The sequence below is a fragment of the Lactuca sativa genome, chromosome 7 (assembly GCF_002870075.4).
Source record: "Lactuca sativa cultivar Salinas chromosome 7, Lsat_Salinas_v11, whole genome shotgun sequence".
Lineage (NCBI taxonomy): Eukaryota > Viridiplantae > Streptophyta > Magnoliopsida > Asterales > Asteraceae > Lactuca > Lactuca sativa.
The window spans coordinates 99,084,939-99,101,273 of record NC_056629.2 but is presented as its reverse complement, the minus strand read 5'-3'; the positions used below and the strand labels follow the sequence as shown (position 1 = coordinate 99,101,273).

The 16,335-nt window shown below is 29.6% G+C and overlaps 1 protein-coding gene across 1 annotated transcript; it reads right to left on the bottom strand.

The window, feature by feature from the left end:
• Positions 1–1,298: 1,298 nt before the first annotated feature.
• Positions 1,299–3,182, bottom strand: LOC111898450 (scarecrow-like protein 32). Its single transcript, XM_023894356.3, has one exon. It carries the CDS (start codon positions 3,012–3,014, stop codon positions 1,695–1,697), a length of 1,320 nt encoding a protein of 439 aa, XP_023750124.1. The 5' UTR covers positions 3,015–3,182; the 3' UTR covers positions 1,299–1,694.
• Between the last annotated feature and the right edge of the window lie 13,153 nt (positions 3,183–16,335).

Below are 16,335 nucleotides of genomic sequence, written 5' to 3'. Positions count from 1 at the left end.
TAGTATCAATAAATGCATGTTGATTTAGTAATTTTGTTTTGTTCCAAGTGCAAGAAATAGCAATGTACCTTGGTATTTCTTGTATTTAAGGTTCATATATCTATATAATGATCATTAAATACATGTTGATTTGGTAACTATGTTTGCAATTTTGTTTATGTTCCAAGTGCAAGAAATAGCAATGTAGTTTGTGTTTTTGTCCATAGTTTAAAAATAACAATTTACTTTGGCATCAATAAATGCATGTTGGTTTGGTAATTGTGTTATGTCCCAAGTACAAGAAATAACAATGTACTTTTGGTATTTTTTTTTTTTTGTATTTAATTGCAATAAATATCAATTTATTTTGGTAGTTTTTGTTTATGTTGATGGCTTAACTTATAAGTTTATGTATGTTGTTATTTATTATGTTGTTCGAAAATCTCCATGCAATATTCAATGACCCAACGTGTAGGGAGGAACTTTATGCATTTTCTTCAATTGTGGAAACTTGAAAGTTATGATCAAGGAGGAAACGAGGGGAACGAAGTTGATTGTTCAGATAATTAGTTTGTGTTTTGAACATAAGACTTGTTGTGACATAAACACTTTTGTTTAATTATATTGATATTTGTATTTAATTACAACACGTTGGTACCTAATTGGATGCCGTTATGTAATTTTTTTTTCTGCATTTCATGTCGTTACTATTAGTTTATTTTTATTTTTTTGCACCCGAAAAGTGTTGAATTGAAAAAAAGTTAAAAAGAATGAAAAGAAATATTACCGATAATATATACTATTACCGGTGATGACAGGAGTATTACCGGCGACAGAGGATTTTACTCGGGACAAGAGTATTAGCGGCGAAAAATATTTTTTACGACGACGTCTTGAACGATAGCAAAATGGCAGGCGACATGTCCCCACTATTAATTTTACTAGCGACTAATGCAATCTTTAGCGGCGCTTTTTTTTTCGCAGCTAATGTCTCTTTTTACTAATTTCATTTTTAGGCTTTTCCTATTTCTTACTCTCTACAATTGTTCCTTTTTACCTCTGTAATTTTTATTGTATGCAGCTTTAGGCATCATGTAAAACTTCCATGAAAGGCTCAAGCTACCCACACCGCCCGACCCTATATCTGCCAATGCTATGAAAGCAACTATGAAAACTGAATCTTAGTCGTTAAGAATATTAAGACAGCAATAGAGCTGATGTATACACAAGAAAATCTATCCATATAAATTTGTTTTTTAAAATGTTGTATTGTAGAAGGATATTAAACAATAAAATGTTGTGTACGGATAAAAATTGTTGTGTACAAATTATTTCGAATTAAAGACAAAAATATTAAAATAAAGGAGTATATTAATTAAGAGAAACAAGTCGTAAAGCATGTCAAAATATACTTGACTCCAAACTTCTTTAAGCAAAAAATTACAAACATGAGAAAACAACGAATAATTTCGATGTGCTTCTACTCATTTTTAAGCCTTGAAGCTTTCTTTTTATTAAAAAAAGACACCAGCTTTGTCACTTTCTTCTCCACCCTATCTCCCTATAGGATTAACGAAGCTACCTCTGTACATTTCACCATCACCCCTCGAGTTCCACTGTTGACTTCTTAATTCAAGAACACCATTCGATGCTTAAATTAATGCGGGGTTTTTATGGGATCTAATGTTGATTTTTGCATCTGCATGATCCCTTAATTAATTATCAAACTTATAAGGGAACCATGCAGTGGCATAGACTGAGTTATGACCCTTCCATGTGAGCACAATCATGTCTTCTTCGGTCTTCATTCCCCAACCACTAGCATGTTCATCTAGCAAGAATTTCACTTCATTAATCGAATCTTCACCAAATGGTACACTGAAAAACCCTAAATTCCGCATTCTTTGTGAAAATTTGGCTCCTGATTCAAGTCTTTCTATCCTTTGTCTACCTTCAAAGCCAATAATATTTTCAATTTTATGGCCAATATCGGCTTCATACTCCATTCTTTGGAAACTATCTTTTGGCAAGAAAGTTTCCAATGCATCAAATGGGATCCACAAGAAATTAAAGCATGTGGTAATTCTTGATGCTAAACTTGATGATCCTAGATCGGAGTCTTCATCTACGATTGTTATGATACGAGGGTTCAATGTTTTCACTATCTCAAGGAATGAATCTTTTGAAGAAGCTATATCGGGCATATAGCGTAGCCAATTTTGGCAATTAATCACTAACGCCTCATCATTTTGTACAAGATTTTCTTGGGTTAAAAGAAATTCATAGTTAAAGTTCAAAGAAGATTCTTCTATGGAAGGTGAAACATCGATCACGTTGAATTCAAATGGAACGTTTCTAAAGTTGGCAAAATTTGTTAAACGTATCCCTACTTCTTCGGTTAGTACATTAAGAAATGGGGGCACTAGTGGCCTCCATGAAGGGACTGATATGCGTAAGCTAGGAGGCCCTTCAGGCCTCTTAGCTAACGCATCGATTAGGGTTGGCCATTGCATACAATGAGTAATACTAAAGTCCAAAATATGAACTTTAGGACAACCTTGGATAGCCTTAAAAATGGCACTATTTGATGCACAAAATCCAAACCTGTGCCAAGGGATGAGATCAACATACCCTGCCAACTCAGTCACACTCATTAGCCTCCTCTGAAAGGCACTCCTTCCACCATTGAAATTCATCGGTGTAGGGCAAACCCTAGAAGCCCTAGAGATGAGTGCCCTTAAGAACCATGATGCAAGCCTTTGGTTAGGGTCTCCAGAGGATGAAACAACGTTGTTGAGGACCCACATGACTTGTTGAGCAGAATTGATGTCGCTGTTTTCAAGAGCGTTTGCACAGTGTAAGAGAAGCTTTTCGATACAGGCTCCATCTAGATTGCCTAGGCAGCCTTTTAGAGCACCTGAGAGTGGGTTTTGGTGCGAGTTAAAAAGGGTTGGATTCGATAAGGAAATTGAATTGGGGTTTGATCGAAGTTCAGCTTTCATGACGATTTTGGAAACAGATTGAGAACAATACATATATATTTCAAATCAGATAATTGTTATGCTTCAAAGGTCCATGGATATGGTAGAATTAAGGATTTGAATATTTGTTGGGAAGAAGAAGTTCAAACCTTAAGAAGAAAGAGATCTTTTAGTACTCCAATCATGGAACATACAAGTGAAGAGAAGGCTATATATACACGTATATGCTGGGTGATAGCCGGATGATTACAAAATTATTTGCACGTATGAAAATAGACAAAACGTTATATAGAAACTCCACAAATATGATTAAACTGCATGCGTCTTGAATATATTTTAATAACAATAGAATGAAATCAACAACAATTAATAATAGATAGTAAAACAATTTTAGATATAACTGCTAATAATTGTGTTTATTTGCTGTTGAAAGAGATATTGTATAAATTTTAGGCAATCCATACAAAAAGTATCATATTTTTTGTTTAACAGTTTAAGATTTCCGATTACATACTATCATATATCAGTTTTGGTTTATCACCAATATTTGCGTCCACATGTATGAAAATACATTTTCTATACTTCACAGTTTTTCAATAGTTATTTAACACATCTGTACGAAAGAGATGGCACAAAGACCAAAATACAAATTAAGACGCAACGCCTAAAGATTCTCGAGGGACTACTCTACCTGAAATGATATGGTTAATAGTTAATTCACATTGATAAATTATTCCTAATTTGATGTGTACATATATAAGATTTAAAAAATTATAATCATATATAAACTGTATCTAAATTATGTGTCAGGATCTTATAATAAGACGAAAGGAATTGTATCGACAATAGAATATAGATGCTCCGTGATGGATGGGGAAGGAAATTAATTTAATTTTTGTATCTATTGAACTCAAAAAGGTATAAACAAAAGCCATATATATATATATATATATATATATATATATATATATATATATATATATATATATATATATATATATATATATATATATATATATATATATATATATATATATATATATATATATATATGGCTTTTGTTTATACCTTTTTGAGTTCAATAGATACAAAAATTATATATATATATATATATATATATATATATATATATATATATATATATATATATATATATATATATATATATATATACTAGCCGTCTACCAGCGGAAAGCGGCGGACGACGAATAATTTGATCTCTTTAGAGTTAAACCATTTTGCGTTCACTTCGAGAAATGAATATTAAATGACATCTATTTTTCAAGAGCATTATCATACCATATTAAGGGGTGTTTGGCTAAGCTGTTTTAAAACAACTTATTAGGTTCCACATCACTATAAGTTAAAAAAGTGTTTGGATTAAAATAACTTATTCCGGTGGGGAACCTCTAATACGTCATTTTTTCATAAGTTACGCTACACTTACTTATTAACTTATAAGCTAATAAACTAATAAGCAATAAGCTTTTTTGCCAAACACCCCCTAAATGGTTATTACTTCCATTTATACATGCACAAACCACTTATACTGTTTATCGTCCTCTTTTTTTTCGTTTTCCTTAATTCATTTATTAATTTAATGTCCTACTAAGTAAAATGCTAAAATATATAAATAATAGTTTATAAAAATAAACCTTTAGAATATCAGGTGTTATGATTCAAAAGTCGATAAATAGGCCTTTGAGAAGGCCAAAATACTCAGGTGTCAACTTGTTCATTGTGATTTTAAACTAAGTTTGGTCACAAATTAATACATTTTCAACGATGATATGTAATTCAGGGATTCATATTGATTTAGGTTCTCGAAACCTTAAAATATTGAACAAAATCTATATACAACCTTATAATAAGGACAATAATCACCGTAATCAGGAAGTCCATATGATGAAACTTGATAGTATAAGGACCAATGATGAAAAAGGTTTCATTTTTAGACTAAACAAGATGAAAAATATACAAACTACCTTAATCATGTCAAATCTTGTGTTTAACTGTTCTTTATTGCAAAAGTAAGATGCCAAAATATACAAACTAATGATAATACAATGCTCTAACTGGCCTCTTGGTTGAGTTCTTTGAACCTGCAAAGCCAACACATTAAAAAAACATAGTAAAAATCTTTTTAGGAACAAACCTGATATAATAAAGCCTTCACCCAATATATTTATAAGATAAAAATACAAAAAGTTAAATATGATGAAATCAATTACAAGTAAGGATTAAAATAAAAACCTGTTAAGAAAGAGCCATCTGTAGGAGGGTTATTTGAATCAACATGTATTTTCTGATGGTTTCAAATTTTGAATTATCCGAAATTCAGGGAAGGAGATAGAATTTGTTGAGAAATATAAGGATTCAAAACACAGGTTAAAATTTAATATTATTTTATTGATGACTACTTGTACTATTAGCTTAATGATTTCAACGTCTTAAAAAAATAATATTATTATATTGAATCTATTTTTAGAAATAGTGAGATTTCTTTTATAAGATAGTAAAGATATATATATATATATATATATATATATATATATATATATATATATATATATATATATATAGGGTTAGGTTTATTTGAGACCACCTATATTTTGTGAGACCGTGAGACACTACAAGACATATAATCTTTAGCGGCGACACTATTACCGGCGACAAGAGGCTTTACCGGCGACTTTAGATAAAGTCGCCGGTAAAGCCCCGTGTCGCCGGTAATAGTGTCACCGCTAAAGGGTTGTCACCCGAATCCGCACTTTCCCCCTCTGTTGCATCTCAACCGTTCGATGAGATATCCAATCCAATGGATGGGGTGTCTTATCCTGTCTAATCTAATATCGGCGACACAGATGTCGCCGCTAAAGGTTTAAAAAAGTCGCCGCTAATAGTTCACTAAAAATGACGCGGTAGCCTTCCCTCCAGTTTGTCGCCGCTATTACTAATTGTCGCCGGTAAAGGGTCTGGTGTCGCCGCTATTTCCTGTCGCAGATAAAAAAAAACGCACGCAGAAACCCTCCCTTCTTCATTTTCCTTTCTGTTTGTTTCCAATTTCCTTCACCATTTCGCCGATTTCCTCTTCAATTTGCTTCTTCCAAGCAAATTTCTCCCCACATTGTTCCAATCAAGTGTCTCTAGGTGTGGTTAAAGCTTTAGGACCAATTTCTACCTCCATTTCTTGAAGAAAGGTAAGTTTATTTGGTGATTTCATTTTTATTTTGTATGTTAATTTTGATTTGTAGCTTTATCTAGTGATTGAATGATAATAAATTGTTCATATTCTTGTTTTTGGTGGTGTTGTTTTGGATTAGAACCAAGTTATTTAATTTTTTGTTTGTGGTTATTGAATTGCAATTAGTTGTATAGCTTCAAGTTGTAGTTTAGCCTTTAGGGACATTTGATGATTAATAAAAGCTGATTTTGATGACTAAATTACAATACATTGTTCAATTTCAGTGATTTTGGTGGTGTTGTTCAGTTTTTCCGGTGAGGCTAATTTCGGGTGAAGACTAGTTCCGCCACTACATGTTCTATTATTTCATTTTTTTTTTGTGAATTTTGTATTTATATGTGAAATTATGTGAAAATTGTCATATGTGAAAATTAGATTGTATATTTCTTATTTGTTTGAATATATGTGAATTTGGTATATACATTCCAATGTATGTGTGTTATAAGTAGAATGTTATTGGTAGAAATTATATGTATGTATGTTTGTTTGAATATATGTGAAAATTGTCATATGTGGTATATTAGTATTTGGTAGAAATTATATGTATTTGTTATAAGTAAAATGTTATTGTGTGTATGTGAATGTATGTATGTTTGTTGTAAATGTGATATATGATTGTGAAACTTTTGTATTTGGTATAAATAGGATGTTATTATGTATATATGTGAAATTATGTGTATTTGGTTTAAGTAGGATGCTATTTTGTGTGTATTTGTATTTGGTGTATATGTGGTATATGTATGTAAAAGTATGTGAATTTCATCTTCTTATGTATTATGTAAAACTATGTGGTTTTGGTATAAGTAGGATGCTATAATTGAAAAAAAAAATAATAAATTATTGTTATAATTTGAAAAAAAAAACTCAAAAAAAATTATAAAATTATTTAAAAACTTATATACAAAACTAGAAAGCTTCTAGTTTTACCCAAGCTAACTTCAAATTAATTAACCAATAAGTTATATAGTTAATTTATAATCTTCAAATTAATTCAAAAGATTATATTTCTATAACCAATAATAATCGGTTACCATAAAAATAGGTTAAAGGATGCTATAATTGAAAAAAATAAATAAATAAATTATTGTTATAATTGGAAAAAAAACACAAAAAAAATTATAAAATTGTTTAAAAACTTATATATATTTTAATCTCGACGGTAAAAAAGAACAACACAACAACATAATATGTATGTAAAAGTATGTGAATTTCATGTTCTTATGTATTATGTAAAATTATATGGTTTTCTTATAAGTAGAATGCTATAATTGAAAAAAAAAATAAAAATTAATTATTTTTATAATTGGAAAAAAGCACAATATATATATATATATATATATATATATATATATATATATATATATATAATATATATATATATATATATATATATATATAATTGTTTAAAAGCTTATATACAAAAACTAGAAAGCTTCTAGTTTTTACCCAAGCTAACTCCAAATTAAATAACCAATAAGTTATATAGTTAATTTATAATCTTCAAATTAATTCATAAGATTATATTTCTATAACCAATAATAATCGGTTACCATAAAAATATGTTAAAGGATGCTATAATTGAAAAAAATAAATAAATAAATTATTGTTATAATTGGAAAAAAAACACAAAAAAAAATTATAAAATTGTTTAAAAACTTATATATATTTTAATCTCGACGGTAAAAAAGAACAACACAACAACATAATATGTATGTAAAAGTATGTGAATTTCATGTTCTTATGTATTATGTAAAATTATATGGTTTTCTTATAAGTAGAATGCTATAATTGAAAAAAAAATAAAAATTAATTATTTTTATAATTGGAAAAAAGCACAATATATATATATATATATATATATATATATATATATATATATATATATATATATATATATATAATTGTTTAAAAGCTTATATACAAAAACTAGAAAGCTTCTAGTTTTTACCCAAGCTAACTCCAAATTAAATAACCAATAAGTTATATAGTTAATTTTTAATCTTCAACTTAATTCATAAGATTATATTTCTATAACCAATAATAATCGGTTACCATAAAAATATGTTAAAGGATGCTATAATTGAAAAAAATAAATAAATAAATAAATTATTGTTATAATTGGAAAAAAAACACAAAAAAAATTATAAAATTGTTTAAAAACTTATATAGATTTTAATCTCGACGGTAAAAAAGAACAACACTACAACATAATGTCTATTATAAAATGGTTTAAAAACTTACAACTAATTTTAATTAAAATTAAATAAAAAAATGCATAAATAAAAAATTTTAATTTATTTTTTTCATTTTTTATTACTTAATTTTTGTATTATTTTAGATGTAAAAAAAATGTGGATTGGAAAAAAAACAATGCTAATTCTGTATACTAAACTCTAAACCCAAAATTATGTTTCAGCAACATCATGTCTATTGATAAAAGCTGGACTACTAATCCATATCGAAACCATCCCGAGTTCCAAGCAGGACTCAAAGCTTTTATCGAGAAGTCCAAGTCGCACCTTGATAGTAATGGTAAAATCAGATGTGCGTCTGAAACATGTGATAGCCGTTACTTCAAGTACCCGACTGCAGTTGAACGCCATATATTTATAAATGGTTTCAGTAAGGCGTACAAAATTTGGATCTATCATGGTGAATCCTTTATTCCTCTAGTCGTCTTGCCAAGTAACGAAATGGCCGATTTAATCGACGATGTGATGTGGGAGTCGAGAGAAAATGATACCAACCTCGATCAAGGAACCTCGAATACAAGGGGTAGTGGTGTGGATGATGATTTTGCACAGTTGTTGGAAGAAATGGAAACTGAATTGTATACTGGTTGCATCTTTTCTTCCCTTGATTTTCTAGCAAAGTTAATGCATATCAAGGTGAACAACAAATGGACTGATAGTTCATTTGATCAACTCCTTGAGCTCTTGCAATTAGCATTTCCCAAAGGCAACAAGGTTCCCCTTTCACATTATCTAGCCAAAAAGAAACTAAAGTCTATTGGCCTAGGGTATGAGTCGATACATGTGTGCAAAAACGATTGTTGTCTCTTTTAGAAAGAACATGATTCATGGCAAGTTTGTCCCGTTTGTAAAGAGAGCCGATGGATCGATAAAAACACCAACGGTAAGAAAGTACCTCATAAGGTGTTACGGTACTTTCGTGTGACCCCTAGACTACGATGTTTATATTGTTCGAGGCACACTGCTAAAAATATGATTTGGCATAGTACCAGACGTTCAGAAGATGGTGTGATGATTCATCCTGTTGATGGGGAACATTGGCAAGATTTTGATAAAAAATACCCCAACTTCTCGAGTGAACCCCATAACGTACGCCTAGGTCTTTCAGCTGACGGTTTCAATCCATTTGGAAACATGTGTAATCCACATAGCACATGGCCGGTCATACTCACCACATACAATCTGCCACCCTGGGTTTGTATGAAAGAGTCATCATTCATGTTGACTTTGTTGATTCCAGGACCAAAAGCTCCAGGTAAGGATATGGATGTTTTCCTTAGACCGTTGTTGGAAGAGCTTAAACATTTGTGGAACTCAGACGTACATATTAAAGATGCGGCGACAAACACATTCTTCACGATGAGAGCTATGTTGTTGTGGACAATAAACAATTGGCCAGCTCGTAGTAGTTTATCAGGTTGGAGTGGGCAAGGGTATAGACCATGTGCTACTTACAATGAAGACACTCCTTCGTACCATGCAACAAACAAAGTCGTATATATCGGTCATCGTTGTTTCCTAGATGCTAATGATCCGTTAAGAAAGAGGTTGGACTTTAACGGGATGGAAGAGACAAGACCCGCTCCGAGACACTTTAGTAATGATGACATACAAGAGCAACTAGGTCGTCTACTAACTCGTAAACCGAGTAAACATCCTGAGCATGGAGGCGGGGAGCCAAAGCGGAAAGATTATGAGTTGAACTGGTCGAAACGAAGCATTTTCTTCGAACTCGAGTATTGGTCTTCTCTACAGCTGAAACACAACATAGATGTCATGCATGTCTAGAAAAATGTGGACGAGAGTTTGTTAGGTACTCTCCTAATGAAAGATAAAAGCAAAGACACATCAAATGCACGAGAGGACTTGAGAATTCTAAACATTCGGAGAAATGAATGGTTGCAAAAAAATGGTGACAAGTTTCATAGACCCCAGGCAAGATACTCTTTCACAAAATCTAGTCGACAACTCTTTTGTCAATTTATAAAAGAGGTTAAACTGCCGGATGGGTTTGGTTCTAACATTAGTAAGAAAGTGAATGATACCAATACTAACATTATTGGGTTAAAATCGCATGACCACTACATTCTTATGCAACGTTTGATACCGATTGGAGTAAGAGGGTTGTTAAACTAAGATACTTATACACCTATTGTAGATCTTTGATCTAACGAATACATAATACATATTAATTTATAATTGTTAGGTTCATCAAATGAAAATAGAAAAATCTCCAGAATTTCACAAAGAGTTGTCGGTTCTTGCAATGGGCTTGCAAATGAATGCCTATTCTTACACCGCATGCATAGTCAATGGTGTTAGGTTTATGGTACTTAGTCGTGACACACAACATACGACACAAAACTCTGGGGTTTTAGCAGTGGGTGAGAAAGGCAAGAAATATTATGGCCAGTTAGAAAAGATTATAGAGTTGAGGTATACACATGATTATTCAACTGTACTATTTCGTTGCAAGTGGTTTGATACTTGAACAGGAGTTATTTCTAGTGATAGTTTCACCAATATCGACACACGACGCGAAGCATACAAAGATGATCAACTCATATATGCGTCACAAGCCAAACAAGTGTTCTACATCATAGAGCCAAACAATAACCACTGGTGTGTTGTCGAGCATGTTAATCATCGAAGTATTTGGGATCTACCATCGAACGATGACCTTGTTCAAAATGTTGACAATGTCTCACACGAAAATGTAGACGATGTCGATGTACTTCAAAATATCTCTTCATCCGATGCTCCACTTTTTATCGATTTCAGCATGTACTTTCAAAACATTCCTAGAGTCATTGTTGATGTAGAAAGTGCATCTGAAGTTCCCCCACCAACTGGTAAAGTCAATGATGTTTCTGATTGCGAGACTGATTACGATGACACCGATTCTGACTATGATACCGAAGAAGACACTGAAGGATATGAGGAAGATTCTGATTAGAATAATTCTTATGTAATGTGTATTTGTAATATGAACTTTATTTGGATTTCTAGTTTAAATAGAAATGTTTATTCCTATCTAAATGTTTATTTCTATGTAATGTGTATCTATAATAAAAATTGTATTTGTATATCTTATAATTTTTCAGGAAATGATGAGAGTGTGGCTTTTGTTTATGTTTACCATGGTTGCTGTCATGGGTCGTGGACATGAGGGAGACGGAGCTGAGGACCCACCTTTCCCAGGTGGTAGAGGTCCTGGCCAGCACGAGTAGGACGGTAAGTCTTATCATGGATTTTTATTTACTATTTTTGTTCAATTATCGTAAATTAAATGTAGTTTCTAATAATTTTTAATTACATTTGTAGTTGAGGGACGTGCCCAAAGGAAAGTTTGAGGAAAAGCAAAAAATATAAAGCTTGAAAAAGCAATCTTGCAGAACCAGGGGAAACCAATAGGCATGCAATATGATAGGGATATCACATTGAATCCCGTAGGAGAGGCGGGAGACATGTTTTCCCGAAAAGTTGGGAAAACAATGTGGCAGATGGTCCCTTTTGACAAATGGAGTTGGAAATGAGTTTCCCCTGATATAAAGGACACTGTATTACAACATCTAGCGGTAATTATTTATTTAAATATATGTTATAGGTTTAACTATAATTGTTTTTTACTTGGTTAACTTTTTTTTTGTAGACAAAGTTTGATCTCAATCAAATGTACTAGGATGCACAAGCTACTCTATTGACAGAGAGTTTTCAAGCAGCCTTGTTAAAAGGTTTTCGAGAGCGTAAAGCCGATGCAAAAGAATATTTCAAGATGTTCGAAGGGTACGAAGATATCCCGAGAGCATTGGCAAATCCTCCGGATGGTATGCTTGTTGATAACTGGGCGAAGACAGTTGAGTATTTTGAAACTGACGAACACATAATTGCTTCAGAAAGGAACAAAAAAATCCGTGAAAAGCAAACAAATGTGAATCGTGGGGGTTCGAGCTCGTATAGTAGTACTTGCTATAAGAAGGTACCGTACGATACATGTAATTATTTATTTAAAATATAATCTAATTTTTAAACTTAAACAGAACCTTAAGAGAGTGGAAACATTTTGCAAAGCTCATACCGATAAGAATGGTGTATTTGTTACTGCTGAATCGGAACAACAATATGTAATTATTTAATTATAAATTTATCATATATTTAAATGTTTATTTATACTTAGTTGTTACTCACTTTTGGGAGTTACAGAATCAGTTAGTTGAAGAGCTGTTAGAACAAACTCAAGGTGAAAGTGAGTTAACGCCTGCTCAAGAAAGAACTACGTTCGAGAAAGTATTAGGAGAGCGACGTGGCCACATTAGAGGCATTGGCCGCAAACCTTCTGGTCTCCCAACAATTCCACAGCCTTCGCAACCATCACAACCATCACAGGTAAAATAGAAATCTACTTTAGCATCGTAAAATGCATGTTGATTTCGTAGTTTTGGTTTTGTGGTGGTTATTTGCTAAAAAGTTTGGTAATTTGGTTTTTGTCCCAAGTGCAAAATATAGCAATGTACTTTGGTTTTCTATCTTTGTTTAAGAATAGCAATCTACTTTAGCATCGTAAAATGCATGTTGATTTGGTAGTTTTGGTTTTGTGGTGATTATTTGCTAAAAAGTTTGGTAATTTGGTTATTGTCCCAAGTGCAAGAAATAGCAATGTACTTTGGTTTTCTATCTTAGTTTAAAAATAACAATGTATTTTGATAGTTTTTGTTTATGTTTGACGATCTAACTTATAAGTTTATATATATTTTTATTAATTATGTAGTTGGAAAATCTTCGTGCAATACTTGCCGACCCGGCATGTAGGGATGAGCTTTATTCGTTTTTTCAATCCCAAAATAATCAAGGAAATGATGGGAACGACGATGAGGGTATGTAAGGATGGGTTTTATTTGCATATGTTGTCTCGTTTTGCTACTTGGTAGATTGTAAAAATTTTGCTGTTTTGCTACTCGGATATTATGACATTTGATATTTAATTATATTTTGGATGTTTGTTTGTAATTTGCATTGACACTATTATGTTTGATATTTAATAGGATGTTTGTTTTGTAATTAGCATCGACACTATTGGTTATGATATTTAATCGAATATTGTTATTATCGGCGACACTTTTACCTGCGATATTATCACCGGCAACCAAAATCATTATTTTAAAAAAAAATTGAAAAAAAATTACCGGCGACACTTTTACCGGCGACAAAACTTATTACCAGCGACACTTTTGCCGATGACACTTTTACCGGCGACAGATGTCATTACCGGCGACTAGCTTATTAGCGGCGACAATACCCATTAGCGACAACATAGCAATAGCGGCGACTTTTATCATTAGCAGCGACAAACTGATCAATAGCGACGAGGCAGTAGCGGCGACTCAGTACCGGTGACGCGTCGCTGCTATTAGTATTACTGGCGACTTTTGGGCTTTTACCGGCGACTTTTGTCGCCGGTAATGACCTTTTTCCTTGTAGTGAGACGCATTTTTTTATTTTATATTTTTTTTAATTTTTTTAGTTAATTCAAGTTCCGAAAATAATATTTAAAAAAAGAATTTTTGGATTTTCCCATTTATTTTGCATTTTAAAATTATTTTTTAGAATATGTACAGTGTAATATTCTATTAGAATATTTCATGTATTTTTAAAAAATAATTGAATTTATTTTTAATTTATTTTTTATGTTTTTTTAGTTAAATCAAGTTCCGAAAATAATATTAAATTTTTTTTTTAGATTTTTCCATTAATTCTGCATTTTAAAATTATTTTTTAGAATATGTCAGTGTAATATTCTATTAGAATATTTCACGTATTTTTTCAAAAAAAATGGAATTTATTTATTTATTTTTTTTAGTTAATTCAAGTTCAAAAAATAATATTTAAAAAAAGAATTCGTAGATTTTTTCCATTTATTCTACATTTTAAAATTATTTTTTAGAATACGTCAGTGTAATATTCTATTAGAATATTTCACGTATTTTTCAAAAAAAAACGGAAATTTTTTTTATTTTCTTTTTTATATTTTTTTTATTTTTTTAAAGTTAATTCAAGTTCCGATAATAATATTTAAAAAAAGAATTTTTGGATTTTTCCATTTATTTTGCATTTTAAAATTATTTTTAGATTTGGTCTCACGGTCTCACAAAATTAGAATGTTCTCAAATGAACCTAAACCTATATATATATATATATATATATATATATATATATATATATATATATATATATATATATATATATATATATATATATATATATATATAGGGTTAGGTTCATTTGAGACCATCTATTTAACAAAAGTATTTTTGGATTTTTCAATTTATTTTGCATTTTAAAATTATTTTTTAAAATATGTACACTGTAATATTCTATTAGAATATTTCACGTATTTTTAAAAAAATGGAATTTATTTTTATTTTTTTTTAATTTTTTTCAGAAAATTCATGTTCCGAAAATAATATTAAAAAAAGGAGTTTTTAGATTTTTCCATTTATTCTGCATTTTGAAATTATTTTTAGAACATGTCATTGTAATATTCTATTAGAATATTTCACGTATTTTTCAAAAAAAATGGAATTTTTTTTATTTTATTTTTTATTTTTTTATTTTTTTTAGTTAATTCATGTTCCGAAAATAATATTTAAAAAAAAAGTTTTTACATTTTTCCATTTATTCTGCATTTATAAATTATTTTTTAAAATATGTCAGTGTAATATTCTATTAGAATATTTCACGTATTTTTAAAAAAAAAACGGAATTTTTTTTATTTTTTTTTATTTTTTAGTTAATTTCCGAAAATAATATTTAAAAAAAGGATTTTTGGATTTTTCCATTTATTTTGCATTTTAAAATTATTTTTAGATTTGGTGTCACGGTCTCACAAAATTAGAATGGTCTCAAATGAACCTGAACCTATATATATATATATATATATATATATATATATATATATATATATATATATATATATATATATATATATATATATATATATATATATATATATATATATATATATATATATATAGGGTTAGGTTCATTTGAGACAATCTGTATTTTGTGAGACCGTGAGACGTATTTTTTTAATTTTGTTTAGTTAATTCAAGTTCTGAAAATAATATTTAAAAACAATATTTTTGGATTTTTCTATTTATTTTGCATTTTAAAATTATTTTTTAGAATATGTACACCGTAATATTCTATTAGAATATTTCACGTATTTTTTAAAAAAAATGGAATTTATTTTTGATTTTTTGATTTTTATTTTTTTTAGAAAATTCATGTTCCGAAAATAATATTAAAAAAATGAGTTTTTAGATTTTCCATTTATTCTGCATTTTAAAATTATTTTTTAGAATATATCATTGTAATATTGTATTAGAATATTTCACGTATTTTTCAAAAAAATGGAATTTATTTTATTTTATTTTTTATTTATTTTATTTTTGTTAGTTAATTCATGTTCCGAAAATAATATTTAAAAAAAGAATTTTTAGATTTTTCCATTTAATCTGTATTTGAAAATTATTTTTTAGAATATGTACAGTGTAATATTCTATTAGAATATTTCATATATTTTTAAAAAAAATTGAATTTATTTTTAATTTTTTTTGATTTTTTTTAGTTAAATCAAGTTCCGAAAATAGTATTTAATTTTTTTTTTTAGATTTTTCCATTTATTCTGCATTTTAAAATTATTTTTTAGAATATGTCAGTCTAATATTTTTTTAGAATATTTCACGTATTTTTCAGAAAATATGGAATTTATTTTTATTTATTTTTATTTTTTTAGTTAATTCAAGTTCAAAAAATAATATTTAAAAAAAGAAGTCTTAGATTTTTCCATTTATTCTGCATTTTAAAATTATTTTTTAGA

Coding starts and splice junctions, on each gene's coding strand:
- LOC111898450 (XM_023894356.3), bottom strand. CDS start 3,014: ATGTATTGTTCTCAATCTGTTTCCAAAATCGTCATGAAAGCTGAACTT.